Below are 14,847 nucleotides of genomic sequence, written 5' to 3'. Positions count from 1 at the left end.
TTCTGCCTGCCTTTATCTCTCTGTACAAAACTAGTTGTTTTAAAAAGTGTTAAGTTTTAAATGTAATTATATGAATTATGAATGAAGTGTGTAACTGTATTAGAATGTACAGGAGGAATGAGGGAAATGGACTCTGCCTACCCTTCCAGTGCCCCTCTGCTCCATGTCACATTGGGGTGACTCCTAAGCTGCCCACTCGACCTTACACCATGCACCACTTGCACGCCAACCGCCACTCAACTACATAAGAATATTAAGAACATAAGACATAGAAGCTGAAGTAGACCATTCAGCCTGCTCCGCCATTCAATACGATCACAGCTAATTCTCAGTTTCAGCTCCACTATCCTGCCTGCTCCCCATATCTCATGATTCCCTGAGAGATCAAAAATCTGTCTAGTGCAATTTTAAATATATTCAACGATGGAACATCCACAGCCCTCCTGATTAGAGAATTCCAAAGATGCACAACCCTCCAAGTGAAAAAAGTTATTCCCTCTGTCCGAAATGACCCTTATCCTGAGACTGTGCTGCTGTGTTCTAGATTCCCCAGCCGGGCAGAGCAATCTCTGTGTCTACCCTATCAAGTCTCATCAGAATCTTGAATGTTTCAATGAGATCACGTCGCATTCTAACTCTAGAGAGTCCTTTGACACACTTTCCAAACCCACAACCTCTACCACCTTGAAGGACAAGGGCAGCAGATACATGGGAACATCACCACCTAAAGTTCTCCTCCAAGCCACACACCATCCTGACTTGGAAATATATCGCTGTTCCTTCACTGTCAATGGGTCAAAATCCTGGAATTCCCTCCCTAACAGCACTGTGGGTGTACCTACACCACATGGACTGCAGCGGTTCAGGAAGGTGGCTCACCACCACCTTCTCAAGGGTAATTAGGGATGGGTAATAAATGCTGACCTAGCCAGCAACACTCACATCTCATGAATGAATAAAAATGAAATACAGACCCAATTTACTCAGCATCTCATCCCAGCCACCAACCTAGTGAACTTTTGCTGTACCAGCTCCAATGCAAGCATATCCTTCATTAAATATGGAGAATAAAACTGTGCAGGGTATTTGAATGCAAATGGTGATAAATCCCTTCCAGTTAAATTAACTGCTTGTGGCTCCCCCAAGATTAAATGGCCACACACCAGGAAGCTCTACATTTGACCTTTGATTCTGCTTGGTCAGCTGACCCCAACTGGGGCAGCACCAGAGGCACCATTATTGGCTTCCACTAGCTCAGCTGCAATGGGGAGGTGGTCCGGGGGTGGGGGAGATATCAGCTGGGGTCCCTCGGTCCTGCTCACTAACCATTGACCTCCGCCTTGCCAGAACGTGCATGCAGAGGAGGTCAGCGTCAGTTCAAGAGTGATGCGCACCAGGATCAAATAGTCCTATACTGGGCTCACACAAATACCATCTTCTTCGATCAGGTAGAGCAGAGGAACAGGAAGAGACCATTCAGCCCTTCATGTCATTTCCACCATTCAGTTTGATCCTGGCTGACCTGTGCTAATTCCATTTACTTGCTTTGGTTCCGTAATACCTTTTATCTAACAAAAATCGAACAATCTCAGTCTTGAAAGGTCCAAATGATCCAGAGATTTGGTGGAAAGTTTCCAGATTTCCGCTCCCCTTTGCATGAAGAAGTGCTTCCTGACATCACTCCTGAATGGCCTGGCTCGAATTTGAAGGTTTGCCTTCTTGCTCTGGACTCCCCAACTGGTGGAAATACTTTCTCTCTATAGAACATATTGAATCCTTGAACGATCTTAAATGCCTCAATTATATCACTTCATAGTCTTCTCAATAGAAGGGAATATAAGCCAAGTCCATGCATAACTTAATCCTTTCAGCTTTGCTATCATTCTGGTGAACAAGGGCCCCTAGTTCATGTTCAAAACTACATGCCTTGTTAAATTGCATTCACATGAAAAGAATAATGTAGATTTTCATTTAATTATTCTTCACAACCAGTTAAATATAAATTATATTTTTTAAAAGTATTGAGATGTGAATTTATAATTTGTATAATATACTGCAAAAGCAGAACTAACTTGGAAATCATTTAAATAAAGAAACCTCGTAGATGCAGGTCTGATGTTTTTCAATGCATCTCCATGCCATCACCTACTCTAGCTCCACACCAATCAACATTCTTGACCTCTGTGGTTCTTTGGTCTCAATGCAACACCACATTGACTCCATTGCTGAAGCTGCCCCCAAGAAACTCAGTTTCCTTTTTGTCCAACACCCCTTGTCCCGTGGCTCAGTGGGCAGCTCTCTCATTCTGAGTCTGACAGTCTTAATTTCAGTCTCCAATTTGAGCACAGAGTCTAGGCTGATAATAGCAGTGCAGTACAGAGGGAGTGCTGCACTGTCAGAGGGTGAGTGCTGCACTGTCAAGAGGGTGAGTGCTGACGGAGTGCTGCACTGTCAGAGGGTCAGTACTGAGGGAGTGCTGCACTGTCAGATGGTCAGTACTGAGGGTGTGCTGCACTGTTCAAAGGTCAGTATGGTGGGAATGCTGCACTGTCGGAGGCTCAGCACTGAGGGAGTGCTGAACTGTCAGACGATCAATACTGACGACATGCTGCATTTGGGAGGGTCAGTACTAAAGGAGCTCTGCACTGTCAGAAAGTCAGTACTGAGGGAGCACCACTCAATTGGAAGGGCCGTATTACCAATGAGATGCTGAGTCTTTTTTATTCATTCATGGGATGTGGGCTTCCCTGGCTGGGCCAGCATTTATTGCCCATCCCTAGTTGCCCATGAGAAGGTGGTGGTGAGCTGCCTTCTTGAACTGCTGCAGTCCATGTGATGTGGGTACACCCACAGTGCTGTTAGGGAGTTCCAGGATCTTGACCCAGTGACAGTGAGGGAATGGCAATATATTTCCAAGTCAGAATGGTGCGTTACTTGGAGGGGAACTTCATGGTTCCCATCTATCTGCTGCCTTTGTCCTTCTAGATGGTAGTGGTTGTGGGTTTGGTAGGTGCTGTTGAAGGAGCCTTGTTGAATTGCTGCAGTGCATCTTGTAGATGGTACACACTGCTGCTACTGTGTGTCGGTGGTGGAGGGAGTGAATGTTTGTGGATGTGGTGCCAATCAAGCGGGCCTGCTTTGTCCTGAATGGTGTCAGGCTTCTTGAGTATTGTGGGAACTGCACTCATCCAGGCAAGTGGGGAGTATTCCATCACATTCCTGACTTATGCATTGTAGATGGTGGACAGGCTTTAGGGAGTCAGGTGGGTTCTCGTTGCACCATTCTTAACCTCTAACCTGCTCTTGTAGCCACAGTATTTATATGGCTGGTCCAGTTCAGTTTCTGGTCAATGGTAATCCCCAGGATATTGATAGTGGGGGATCCAGTGATGGTAATGCCATTGAATGTCATGGGGCGATGGTTAGATTCTCTCTTGTTGGAGATGGTCATTGCCTGACACTTGTGTGGTGCGAATGTTACTGTTAGCTCCAGCCTGGATATTGTCCAGGTCTTGCTGCATTTGGACATAGACTACTTCTGTATCTGAGGAGTCATGAATGGTGCTGAAAATTGTGCAATCATCAGCGAACATCCCCACTTCTGACCTTATGATAGAAGGAAGGTCATTAATGAAGCAGCTGAAGGTGGTTTGCCCAAGAACACTACCCTGAAGAACTCCTGCAGTGATGTCCTGGAGCTGAGATGACTGACCTCCAACAACCACAACCATTTTCCTTTGTGCTAGGTATGACTCCAACCAGCAGAGAGTTTTCCCCCGATTCCCTTTGACTCTAGTTTTGCTGGGGCTCCTTGATGCCCCACACTGTCAAATGCTGCCTTAATGTGAAGCGCAGTCACTCTCACCTCACCTCGGGAGTTCAGCTCTTTTGTCCAAGTTTGAACCAAGGCTATAATGAGGTCAGGAGCTGTGTGGCCCTGGCGGAACCCAAACTGGGCGTCAGTGAGCAGGTTATTGCTAAACAAGTACCACCTGATAGCACTGTCGATGACCCCTTCCATTACTTTAGTGATGATCGAGAGTAAACTGATGGGGGCGGTAATTGGCAGGTTTGGATTTTTCCTGCTTTTTGTGTACAGGATCTTTCTAGGCAATTTCCCACAAAGCTGGGTAGATGCCAGTGTTGTAGCTGTACTGAAACACAGCTAGGGGCATGGCAAGTTCTGGAGCAGAAGTCTTCAGTACTATTACCGGAATATTGTCAGGGCCCATAGCCTTTGCAGCACCCAGTGCCTTCAGCCATTTCTTGATATCATGTGGAGCGAATTGAATCGGTTGAAGACTGGCATCTGTAATGCTGGGGACCTCCGGAGGAGGCTGAGCTGGATCATCCACTCGGAACATCTGGCTGAAGGTTGTAGCAAATGCTTCAGCCTTATCTTTTGCACTGATGTGTTGGGCTCCCCCATCATTGGGGATGGGGATATTTGTGGAGCTGCCTCCTCCAGTGAGTTGTTTAATTTTCCACCACCATTCACGACTGGATGTGACAGGACTGCAGAGCTTAGATCTGATCCGTTGGTTGTGGGATTGCTTAGCCCTGTCTGTCACTTGCTGCTTATACTGTTTGGCACGCAAGTAGTCCTGCGACACTTCATTTTTAGGCATGCCTGGTGCTGCTCCTGGCATGCTCTCCTGCACTCTTCATTGAACCAGGGTTGATCCCCTGGCTTGATGGTAATGGTAGAGTGGGGGATATGCCGGGCCATGAGGTTACAGATTGTTTTCGAGTACAATTCTGCTGCTGCTGTTGGCCCATAGTGCCTCATGGATGCCCTGTCTTAAGTCGCTAGATCTGTTCAAAATCTATCCCATTTAGCACGGTGGTAATGCCACACACCATGGAAGGTATCCTAAATGTGAAGCCGGGATTTTGCCTCCACAATGACTGGTCACTTCTACCTATACTGTCATGGACAGATGCTTCTGCAGCATTTAAGTTGGTAAGGATGAGGTCAAGTATGTTTTCCTCTCTTGTTGGTCCCCTCACCACCTGCTGCAGACCCAGTCTAGCAGCTATGTCATTTAGGACTCAGCCAGCTCGGTCAGAAGTGGTACTACCGAGCCACCCTGGTGGTGGACATTGAAGTCCCCCACCCAGAGTACATTCCGCGCCCTTGCCACCCTCAATGCTTCCTCCAAGTGGTGTTCAACATAAGGGAGCACTGATTCATCAGCTGAGGGAGGGTGGTACATGGTAATCAGCGGGAGGTTTCCTTGACCATGATTGACCTGATATCATGGGACGTCATGTGGTCTTGAGTCGACGTTGAGGGCTCTCAGGGTAACTCCCTCCCGACTGTATACCACTGTGCCGCCACCTCTGCTGAGCCTGTCCTGCTGGTGGGACAGGACATACCCAGGGATGGTCATGGTGGTGTCTGGGACATTATCTGTAAGGTATGATTCCATGAAGATGACTATGTCAGGCTGTTAGTCAGTCAATCCACTACAGTCCCTGACAATCCCTACAGTTGCCGACGATACCTACAGTCACCGACAATCTTTCCAGTCACCTCCTAGCAGACTAGTCTGTGAGACAGTTCTCCCAATTATGGCACTAGCCCCAAGTGTTAGTAAGGAGGACTTTGCTGGGTTGACAGGGCTGAGATTGCCGTTTCTGGTGCCTTGGTTGATGCTGAGTGGTCTGTCTGGTTTCATTCCTTTTTTGTGACTTTGTAGCGCTTGTTACAGAGGCCTTTTAAGAGTCAACCACATTGCTGTGGGTCTGGAGACACATGTAGGCCAGACCAGCTAAGGACAGCAGATTTCCTTCCCTAAAAGATATTAGTGAACCAGATGGGTTTTTACAATGGTTTCATGGTCATCATCAGACTGTTAATTCCAGATTTTTATTGAATTCAAATTCCACCGTCTGCAGTGGTGGGATTAGAACCAGGATCCTCCAGCATTACCCTGGGCCTCTGGATCACTAGTCCAGTGACAATACCACTACACCATTGCCTCTGCCTTTAGTCTTAAGTCATACATGCACCCAAAGCAGGTAAGATGCTAGGTTTCCTTTACATAGAGGCTCAGTTTGGTTTCTACAACAATCCGCCAGTTTCTAACCACTTTTACTCTAGCCGGCCTTTTATTTTCAGATATTCAGAAACGGATTCATATTCTCAAACTGCCCATATTGATCTCTGCAGTTACAATCCCTACAGTGACTGAAACAATCTCTACTGTCACGAAATACCGACAATCCCAAGAGCCACTGAAACACCTATAATTGCGAGAGTCACTGATACACCGACAAACCCAACAGTCACTGCAACAGCAACAATCCCGACAGTCACGGAGAATCCCTACAGTCTCGGAGAATCTCTAGGGTCACGGAGAATCCCTACAGTCACCGACAATCAACTACAGTCACCCACAATCCCTACAGTCACCGACAATCAACTACAGTGACTGATAATCCCTACAGTCACTGACAATCCCTATAGTCACTGACAACCCCTACAGTTAGTGACAACCGCTACAGTCACTGACAACCCCTACAGTTAGTGACAACCGCTACAGTCACTGACAATCAACTAGAGTCACTGACAATTAGAGTCACCAACAACCCCTAAAATCGCCGACAATCAATTACAGTCGCCGACGATCCCTACAGTCGCTGACAATCAACTACAATCACCAACAACCTCTACAGTTGCCGACAACCCCTAGAGTCACTGACAATCCCTACAATTGCTGACAATCCCTACAGTCGCCAGCAATCCCTACAATCACCAAAAATCAACTACAGTCACCGACGATCCCTACAGTTACCGACAATCAACCACTTTTGCCGACAATCCCGACAGTTGCTAACGATCCCGACAGTCACTGACGATCCCTATAGTCCCCGACAATCCCTACAGTCGCTGACAGTCAACTACAGTCCCTGATAATCCCTACAGTCGCTGATGATCCCTACAGTTGCTGATGATCCCTACAGTCGGTGACAATCAACTACAGTCACCGACAATCCCTACAGTCGCCGACAATCAACTACAATCGCCAACAATCCCTACAGTCGCCAACAATCAACTACAGTCAAGGACAATCCCTACAGTCACAGACAATCCCTACAGTCGCCGACAATCCCTACAGTCACCAACAATCAACTACAGCCACATAAAATCCCTACAGTCACCAACAATCAACTACAATCACAGACAATCCTTACAGTCGCCGACAATCCCTACAGTCACTGACAATCAACTAACAGTCGCCAACAATCCCTACAGTCACCGACAATCAACTACAGTCATGGACAAGCCCTATAGTCGCCAAAAATCAACTACAGTCACCAACAATCAACTACAATCACGGACAATGCCTACAGTCGTCGACAATCAACTACAGTCGCCGACAATCCCTAAAGTCACTGACAATCAACTACAGTCGCGGACAATCCCTACAGTCGCCAACAATCAACTACAGTCACGGAGAATCCCTACAGTCACGGAGAATCCCTACAGTTGCTGGCAATCAACTATAGTCACGTTCAATCCCTACAGTTGCGACAATCCCTACAGTCGCCGACAATCAACTACAGCCACATAAGATCCCTACAGTTGCTGACAATCCCTACAGTCACCAACAAACAACTACAGTCACAGACAATCCCTACAGTCACTGACAATCCCTACAGTCACTGACAATCCCTACAGTTGCTGACAATCAACTAACAGTCGCTGACAATCCCTACAGTCACCAACAAACAATTAACAGTCGCCAACAATCCCTACAGTCACCAACAATCAACTACAGTCACTGACAATCCCTACAGTTGCCGACAATCAACTAACAGTCGCCGACAATCCCTAGTCACCAACAAACAACTAACAGTCGCCGACAATCCCTACTGTCACCAACAATCAACTACAGTCACAGAAATCCCTAAAGTCACCGACAATCCCTACAATCACCGACAATCAACTACAGTCAAAGACAATCCAATCCCTAGTCATCAACAATCAACTACAGTCACTGACAATCCCTGCAGTCACCAACAAACAACTAACAGTCGCCGACAATCCCTACAGTCACCAACAATCAACTACAGTCACAGACAATCCCGAAAGTCACCGACAATCAACTACAGTCAAAGACAACCAATCCCTAGTCATCAACAATCAACTACAGTCACAGACAATCCCTACAGTCACTGAAACAGGTGGAGCTGTGGGCGGGATTCACTAATGAACCGGAACCGGAAATACAGACATTAGTCCCACAAAATGGCGGCCTGGGCCCGTTAGTGGTCCTGCTGCTGCAGTTCGGACTGGTTTTCCTCGCTCCCGGACTCTGGGCCGATGGACGACCCGGGCTGCAGTGATCCGCTTCAGGCGGAGAGGGAGCGGATCCGCCGGGAGATCCTGGAACTGGAGCAGCGCCTGGGGGTGGCGGCCGAGATCGAGCTGGGCGGCGTGGAGAGCGGTCAGTGAGGGGGAGAGGGCGAGCCGCAGTGGGAGAGGGCGAGGGGACTGGAAGGGAGAGGGCGGCCGGAGGGGGGCAGGGAGAGGGCGGCTGGAGGAGGGGAGGGAGAGGGCGGCCGGAGGTGGGGGGGAGGGGGCGGCCGGAGGTGGGGGGGAGGGGGCGGCCGGAGGTGGGGGGGAGGGGGCGGCCGGAGGTGGGGGGGAGGGGAGGGAGAGGGCGGCCGGAGGTGGGGGGGGAGGGGAGGGAGAGGGCGGCCGGAGGGGGGGTGGGGGAGGGGAGGGAGAGGGCGGCCGGAGGGGGGGTGGGGGAGGGGAGGGAGAGGGCGGCCAGAGTGGGGGGGGGGGGGGGGAAGGGCGGCCAGAGTGGGGGGGGGGGGGGGGAAGGGCGGCCGGAGGGGGGTGGGGGGGGAGGGTGGCCGGAGGAGGGGGGGGCGGGGCGGCGGGAGGGGAGGGAGAGGGTGGCCGGAGGAGGGGGGAGGGGAGGGAGAGGGCGGCCAGAGGAGGGGGGGGAGAGGGCGGCCGGAGGGGGGAATGTGGCAGGAGGGGGAGGTGGAGAGTAGTGAGGGAGGGGAAGGAGGGTCAGTGAGGGAAGAGTGCAAGTGGTCAGTGATGAAAGGGTGGGAGTGGTCATTGAGGGGAGGGGGCGCGAGTGGGCGGGGAGGGAAGGAAAAGGGGGAGAGAGTGGTCAGCAGAGGACGGGATGGGGGCTGAGCAGAGGACGGGGTGGGCGCTGAGGCGGGGGATGGGGTGGGCGCTGGGAGGGGAGAGGGGGCAGGGGTGTGGCCCGTCAGGGAATGGAAGAGTGGAGAGTGGTCAGTGATGGGGGAGATCGATCATTGAGCGGGGGAGGAGGTTGTCGGCCTCTGGAGGGGAATGAGGAGCTAGAGGCAAAAACAAAAATAGCTGGAAAAACTCAGCAGGTCTGACAGCATCTGCGGAGAGGAACACAGTTAACGTTTCGAGTCCATATGATTCTTCATCAGAACTAAGGAAAAATAGAAATGAGGTGAAATATAAGCTGGTTAAGGGGGCTGGGACAGTTAGAGCTGAATAGAGGGTCAGTGATAGGTGAAGGCAAAGAAGAGATTGCCAAAGATGTCACAGACAAAAGGACAGTGGTGATATTATCTAAGGAATGTGCTAATGGTGACGTTAAGGGTAGAAAGCCCTAGTGGGAGTGGGTGGGGGGAAGGGATCGAAATAGGCTAAAAGGTAGAGATAAAACAATGGATGGAAATACATTTAAAAATAATGGAAATAGGTGGGAAAAGAAAAATATAAAGTCAGGTCCAACCCTGACTTTGTCATCAAACCTGCTGACAAGGGTGGTGCAGTTGTTGTCTGGCACACTGACCTCTATCTCGCAGAGGCTGAGCGTCAACTCGCAGACACTTCCTCCTACCTCCCCCTGGACCGTGAGCCCACCACTGAACATCAAGCCATTGTTTCCAGGACTGTCACTGACCTCATCTCCTCTGCAGATCTTCCCTCCACAGCTTCCAACCCCATAGTTTCCCAACCTGCAGGAGACCTTTAGGCTGCAGAAGGATTTGGACAGGTTAGGGGAATGGGCAAAGAAGTGGCAGATGGAATACAACGTGGGGAAATGTGAGGTCATGCACTTTGGTAGGAAGAATAGAGGCATAGACTATTTTCTAAATGGGGAGAGAATTCAGAAATCTGAGTGCAAAAGGACTTGGGAGTCCTAGTCCAGGATTCTCTTAAGGTTAACTTGCAGGTTGAGTCGGTAGTTAGGAAGGCAAATGCAATGTTGGCATTTATTTCGAGAGGACTTGAATATAAAAGCAGGGATGTGCTGCTGAGGCTTTATAAGGCTCTGGTCAGACCACATTTAGAATATTGTGAGCAATTTTGGGCCCCGATATTGTGAGCAATTTTGGGCCCCATACCTCAAGAAGGATGTTCTGACCCTGGAGAGGGTCCAGAGGAGGTTCACGAGAACGATCCCAGGAATGAAAGGCTTAACATATGAGGAACGTTTGAGGACCCTGGGTCTATACTCAATGGAGTTTAGAAGGATATGGGGGGATTTGATTGAAACTTACAGAATACTGAAAGGCCTGGATAGAGTGGACGTGGGGAAGATGTTTCCATTAGTAGGAGAGACTAGGACCTAAGGGCACAGCCTCAGAGTAAAGGGAAGACCTTTTAGAAGAGATGAGGAGAAACTTCTTTAGCCAGAGAGTGGTAAATCTATGGAATTCATTGCCACATAAGGCTGTGGAGGCCAGGTCATTGAGTGTATTTAAGACCAAGATTGATAGGTTCTTGATTGGTAAGGGGATCAAAGGTTACGGGGAGAAGGCGGGAGAATGGGGTTGAGAAACTTATTAGCCATGATTGAATGGTGGAGCAGACTCAATGGGCCGAATGGCCTAATTTCTGCTTCCATGTCTTATGGTCTAACCTCGGACGGCCCACTTCTACCTCCTACCCAAAACCCACAAACAGGACTGTCCCAGCAGACTGACTGTGTCAGCCTGTTCCTGCCCCACGGAACTCATTTCTTGCTATCATGATTCCATTCTCTCTCTGCTTGTCCAGTCTCTTCCAACCAAAATCTGCGATTCCTCTGATGCACTACATCATATCAACAATTTCCAGTTCCCTGGCTGTAACCGCCTCCTCTTCACCATGGACGTCCAATCCCTCTACACCTCCATCCCCCATCGGGATGGTCTGAGGGCTCTCCGCTTCTCCCTCGAACAGAGGCCCGAGCAATCCCCATCCATCACTACTCTCCTCCGTCTGGCTGAACTTGCTCTCTCGCTGAAAAATTTCTCCTTAAACTCGTCTCACTTCCTCCAAATAAAAGATGTAATGGGTACCTGCGTGGGCCCCAGTTATGCCTGTCTCTTTATGTGGTATGTGGAACATTCCTTGTTCCAGTCCTACTCCGGCCACCTCCCACAACTCTTTCTCAGGTAGATCGATGACTGCTTCGGTGCCGCTTCATGCCCTCGTCTTCTGACATGTCTTTCTTCTTCCTTAACCGAGATTTTCCACCCATGGTGGTTGACAGGGCCCTCAACCGTGTCCGGCCCATCTCCCATGCATCCGCCCTCACACCTTCCTCTCCCTCCCAGAACCATGATAGGGATCGCTCCCTCCGGGACACCCTAGTCCACTCTTCCATCACCCCTACACCTCAACCCCCTCCCACGGCACCTTCCCATGCAACTACCGAAGGTGCAACACCTGCCCCTTTACTTCCCCCCCTCTTCACCGTCCAAGGCCCCAAATACTTTTTTCAAGCGAAGCAACACTTCACTTGTACTTCCCTCAATTTAGTCTACTGCATTTGCTGCTCCCAATGTCGTCTCCTCTACATTGGAGAGACCAAATGCAGACTGGGTGACCGCTTTGCGGAACACCTTCATTCTGTCCGCAAGACCTCCCTGTCGCTTGCCATTTCAACACTCCACCCTGCTCTCATGCCCACATGTCCGTCCTTGGCTTACTGCATTGTTCCAGTGAAGCTCAACACAAACTGGAGGAACCGCATCTCATCTTCTGACTAGGCGCTTTACAGCCTTCCGGACTTAACATTGCGTTCAACAACTTCAGATCATGAACTCTCTTCTCCACCCCTAGCCCATTCCAATCCCCACTTTTCCAATAATTTATAATTAAAAAAATATATATATTTTTCTTTTCCCATCTATTTCCATTATTTTTTAATGTATTTCCATCCATTGTTTTATCTCTACCTTTTAGCCTATTTTGATCCCCACCCCATCCCCACTAGGGCTATCTGTACCTTGCTCGTCCTGCTTTCTACCCTTAATGTCACCATTATCACATTCCTTAGCTAATATCACCACCATCAACACCTCTATGTCCTTTTGTCCATGCATCTTTGGCAACCTCTTCTTTGCCTCCACCTATCACTGGCCCTCTATCCAGCTCTACCTGTCCCACCCCCCCTCAACCAGCTTCTATTTCACCTCATTTCTATTTTTCCTTAGTTCTGATGAAGAGTCATACGGTCTCGAAACGTTAACTGTGTTCCTCTCCGCAGATGCTATCAGACCTGCTGAGTTTTTCCAACTATTTTTGTTTTTGTTTCTGATTTCCAACCTCTGCAGTATCTTGCTTTTATGAGGAGCCAGAGGCCTGACTGGGGCGTAGCGAGGCAGGGAGGGAGTGTGGTGAAGCTGAGTGTTTGATGGGGAAAGTTAGAGGGAGCTTTACTCTGTACCTAACCCCATGCTGCACCTGTCCTGGGAGTGTTTTGAATGGACATTGTTGGAGGAGGACAAGAGATGGGAATGTGATCTAGACCCTATCTTTGACCTCCCTCCTGTTCGATTACTGACCATGTAAAGTGAGTGGGAACTGAAGGCTGTGATGAGTTGTGATTTTGTGACCTGGTATTGCCAAACCCTTGTTGGGTGTCTCTGACCAGGAGATGAATGTTGAATCTTCTCTCTGAGCCACAGTAAACTCTGGGGATAAACATTAAGGTGTGGAGTGCTATATACCAACAGATTTGCACTGTGCGCTTTACTGACCCATGGCCATTTCAAACAGATGTACTGAAATTGAATGTTCATTTTGATTGTCTGTTGAGCATGACGTCCCTGAGGTTTCAGCTGAGTAAGGCTCTGCCTATTTATTAATGCAGCCACTCTTCCTGATTTAACTGGGGGTGTAAATTGGCATGGCATGAGAGGTTACCAGGTCTCTGGTGATGAGAGGTGCTGGTGAATGTTATTGGATATCAGAACTCATTGTGTTTAACACTGTGTTATCCCCCCTCAGTGCAATTTGGTCTCTGGTGCCTAATAGTAAAGAGAAAATTCTTCCTGCTGTCTCTTCTTCTTGGCTTGCAGTAATAATGGATTGCAGTGTCTTTACTTTAACAGGGTATGGTGATGAGGAAGGCGAATGTGCTTCTCTGGTAAGAATGAATTTGCATCTCTGTATACTGTATCTCTCTCGGGCTTACTGCATCAGTTTGTACAGGGGCAGCCTGGCTCAAAGCAAGTTCCAGGCCACTTTGCTCTGGGACCAGCTGTTAAGTTTTGCTTGCTACTGTTACAAATGTGGAATTTTACAATAGTTATGTTTTAAAATGGCTCCTTTAACTCAAAGGTGAAAAATAATGTTTTGGATAAAATGCAAAACTTGTGTTTATCCTTTAGCTTGGTGTATTAGTTGCCTCTTAAGTAATGTTTAGTTACATTGAATTTAGCATGTTACAATAAAAGTCTTAAAACGTGAAATTTTATCCTTTGCTTGTTTCCATCGGTCTCTGGGAAAATCATCCCTTTTTAAGAGTTATCGGTCTCCACCAGAATCATTATAAATTGAGGCTCTTGCAAGATTCGAATCCAGAGGCTGTAAAACCGGTCCTCTTGAACTTCCCAGGGTTTAAACAAACAAGATTTCACGTTTACTTTCACTGTATTCAGTGAAAAGTCGAAATGGCTACTGTCAATGCTCGGGTGTTTCTAGAAAGGGAAGTTAATTTGAAACAAAAACAAAAATTGCTGGAAAAACTCAGCAGGGCTGACAGCATCTGTGGAGAGGAAGACAGAGTTAACTTTTCAAGTCCATATGACTCTTCATCAGAACTAAAGAGAAATAGAAATTTGGTGAAATATAAACTGTTTAAGGGGGTTTGGACAGGTGAAGCTGGATAGAGGGCCAGTGATAGGTGGAGGCAAAGGAGAGATTGCCAAAGATGTCATGAACAAAAGGTCAAGGGGGGCTTGATGGTGGTGATATTAGCTAAAGGATGTGCTAATGGTGACATTAAGTGTGGAAAGCAGAATGAGCAAGTGGCAGATGGCCTTAGTGGGGGTGGGGTGGGAGGAGGGGATCGAAATAGGCTAAAAGGTAGAGATAAAACAACATGGAAGTAAATTGTAAAAATAATAATAAAAATAGGTGGGAAAAGAAATAATAATTATTAGAAAAAAGGGGATCAAAAAGGGGTGAGGATGGAAGAGAGTTCGTGATCTGAAGTTGTTGAACTCAATATTAAGTCCAGAAGGCTGTAAAGTGCCTAATCGGAAGATGAGGTGCAGTTCTTCCAGTTTGCGTTGAGCTTCACTGGAACATTGCAGCAGGCCAAGGATAGACATGTGGGCATGAGAGCAGGGTGGTGTGTTGAAATGGCAAGCGACAGGGAGTCTGGGTCTTGCTTGTGGACAGACCGAAGGTGCTCCACAAAGCGGTCACCCAGTCTATGTTTGGTCTCCCCAATATAGAAGAGACTGCATTGGGAGTAGCGAATGCAGTAGACTAAATTGAGGGAAGTGCAAGTGAAGTGCTGCTTTGCTTGAAAGGAGTGTTTGGGCCCTTGGACGGTGAGGAGTGGGGAAGTAAAGGGGCAGGTGTTGCACCTTCTGTGGTTGCAAGGG

General features: G+C 48.4%; 1 protein-coding gene and 1 non-coding gene across 5 annotated transcripts in view; both read left to right on the top strand.

Annotated features, from left to right (window-relative positions):
• Window positions 1–8,245: 8,245 nt before the first annotated feature.
• The window catches only part of snapc4 (small nuclear RNA activating complex, polypeptide 4), a 58,238-nt gene continuing 51,636 nt past the window's right edge, over window positions 8,246–14,847 (top strand). For 3 of the 4 annotated variants that reach the window (XM_041194056.1, XM_041194055.1, XM_041194054.1), the window contains exons 1-2: window positions 8,246–8,456; window positions 13,345–13,379. In XM_041194056.1, coding sequence (XP_041049990.1) covers window positions 8,333–8,456; window positions 13,345–13,379 — 159 coding nt within the window. In that variant the 5' untranslated portion in view covers window positions 8,246–8,332. Of the gene's footprint in view, window positions 8,457–13,344; window positions 13,380–14,847 lie in introns of those variants that run through there. The other variant, XM_041194057.1, reaches the window with a different exon arrangement.
• On the top strand, window positions 12,820–12,915 carry LOC121281653. Its single transcript, XR_005943905.1, has one exon. It is a non-coding gene; the product is annotated as a Z30 small nucleolar RNA (small nucleolar RNA).

The sequence above is a fragment of the Carcharodon carcharias genome, chromosome 8 (genome assembly GCF_017639515.1).
Source record: "Carcharodon carcharias isolate sCarCar2 chromosome 8, sCarCar2.pri, whole genome shotgun sequence".
Taxonomy (NCBI): domain Eukaryota; kingdom Metazoa; phylum Chordata; class Chondrichthyes; order Lamniformes; family Lamnidae; genus Carcharodon; species Carcharodon carcharias.
This window is presented reverse-complemented; position numbering and strand designations above follow the sequence as displayed.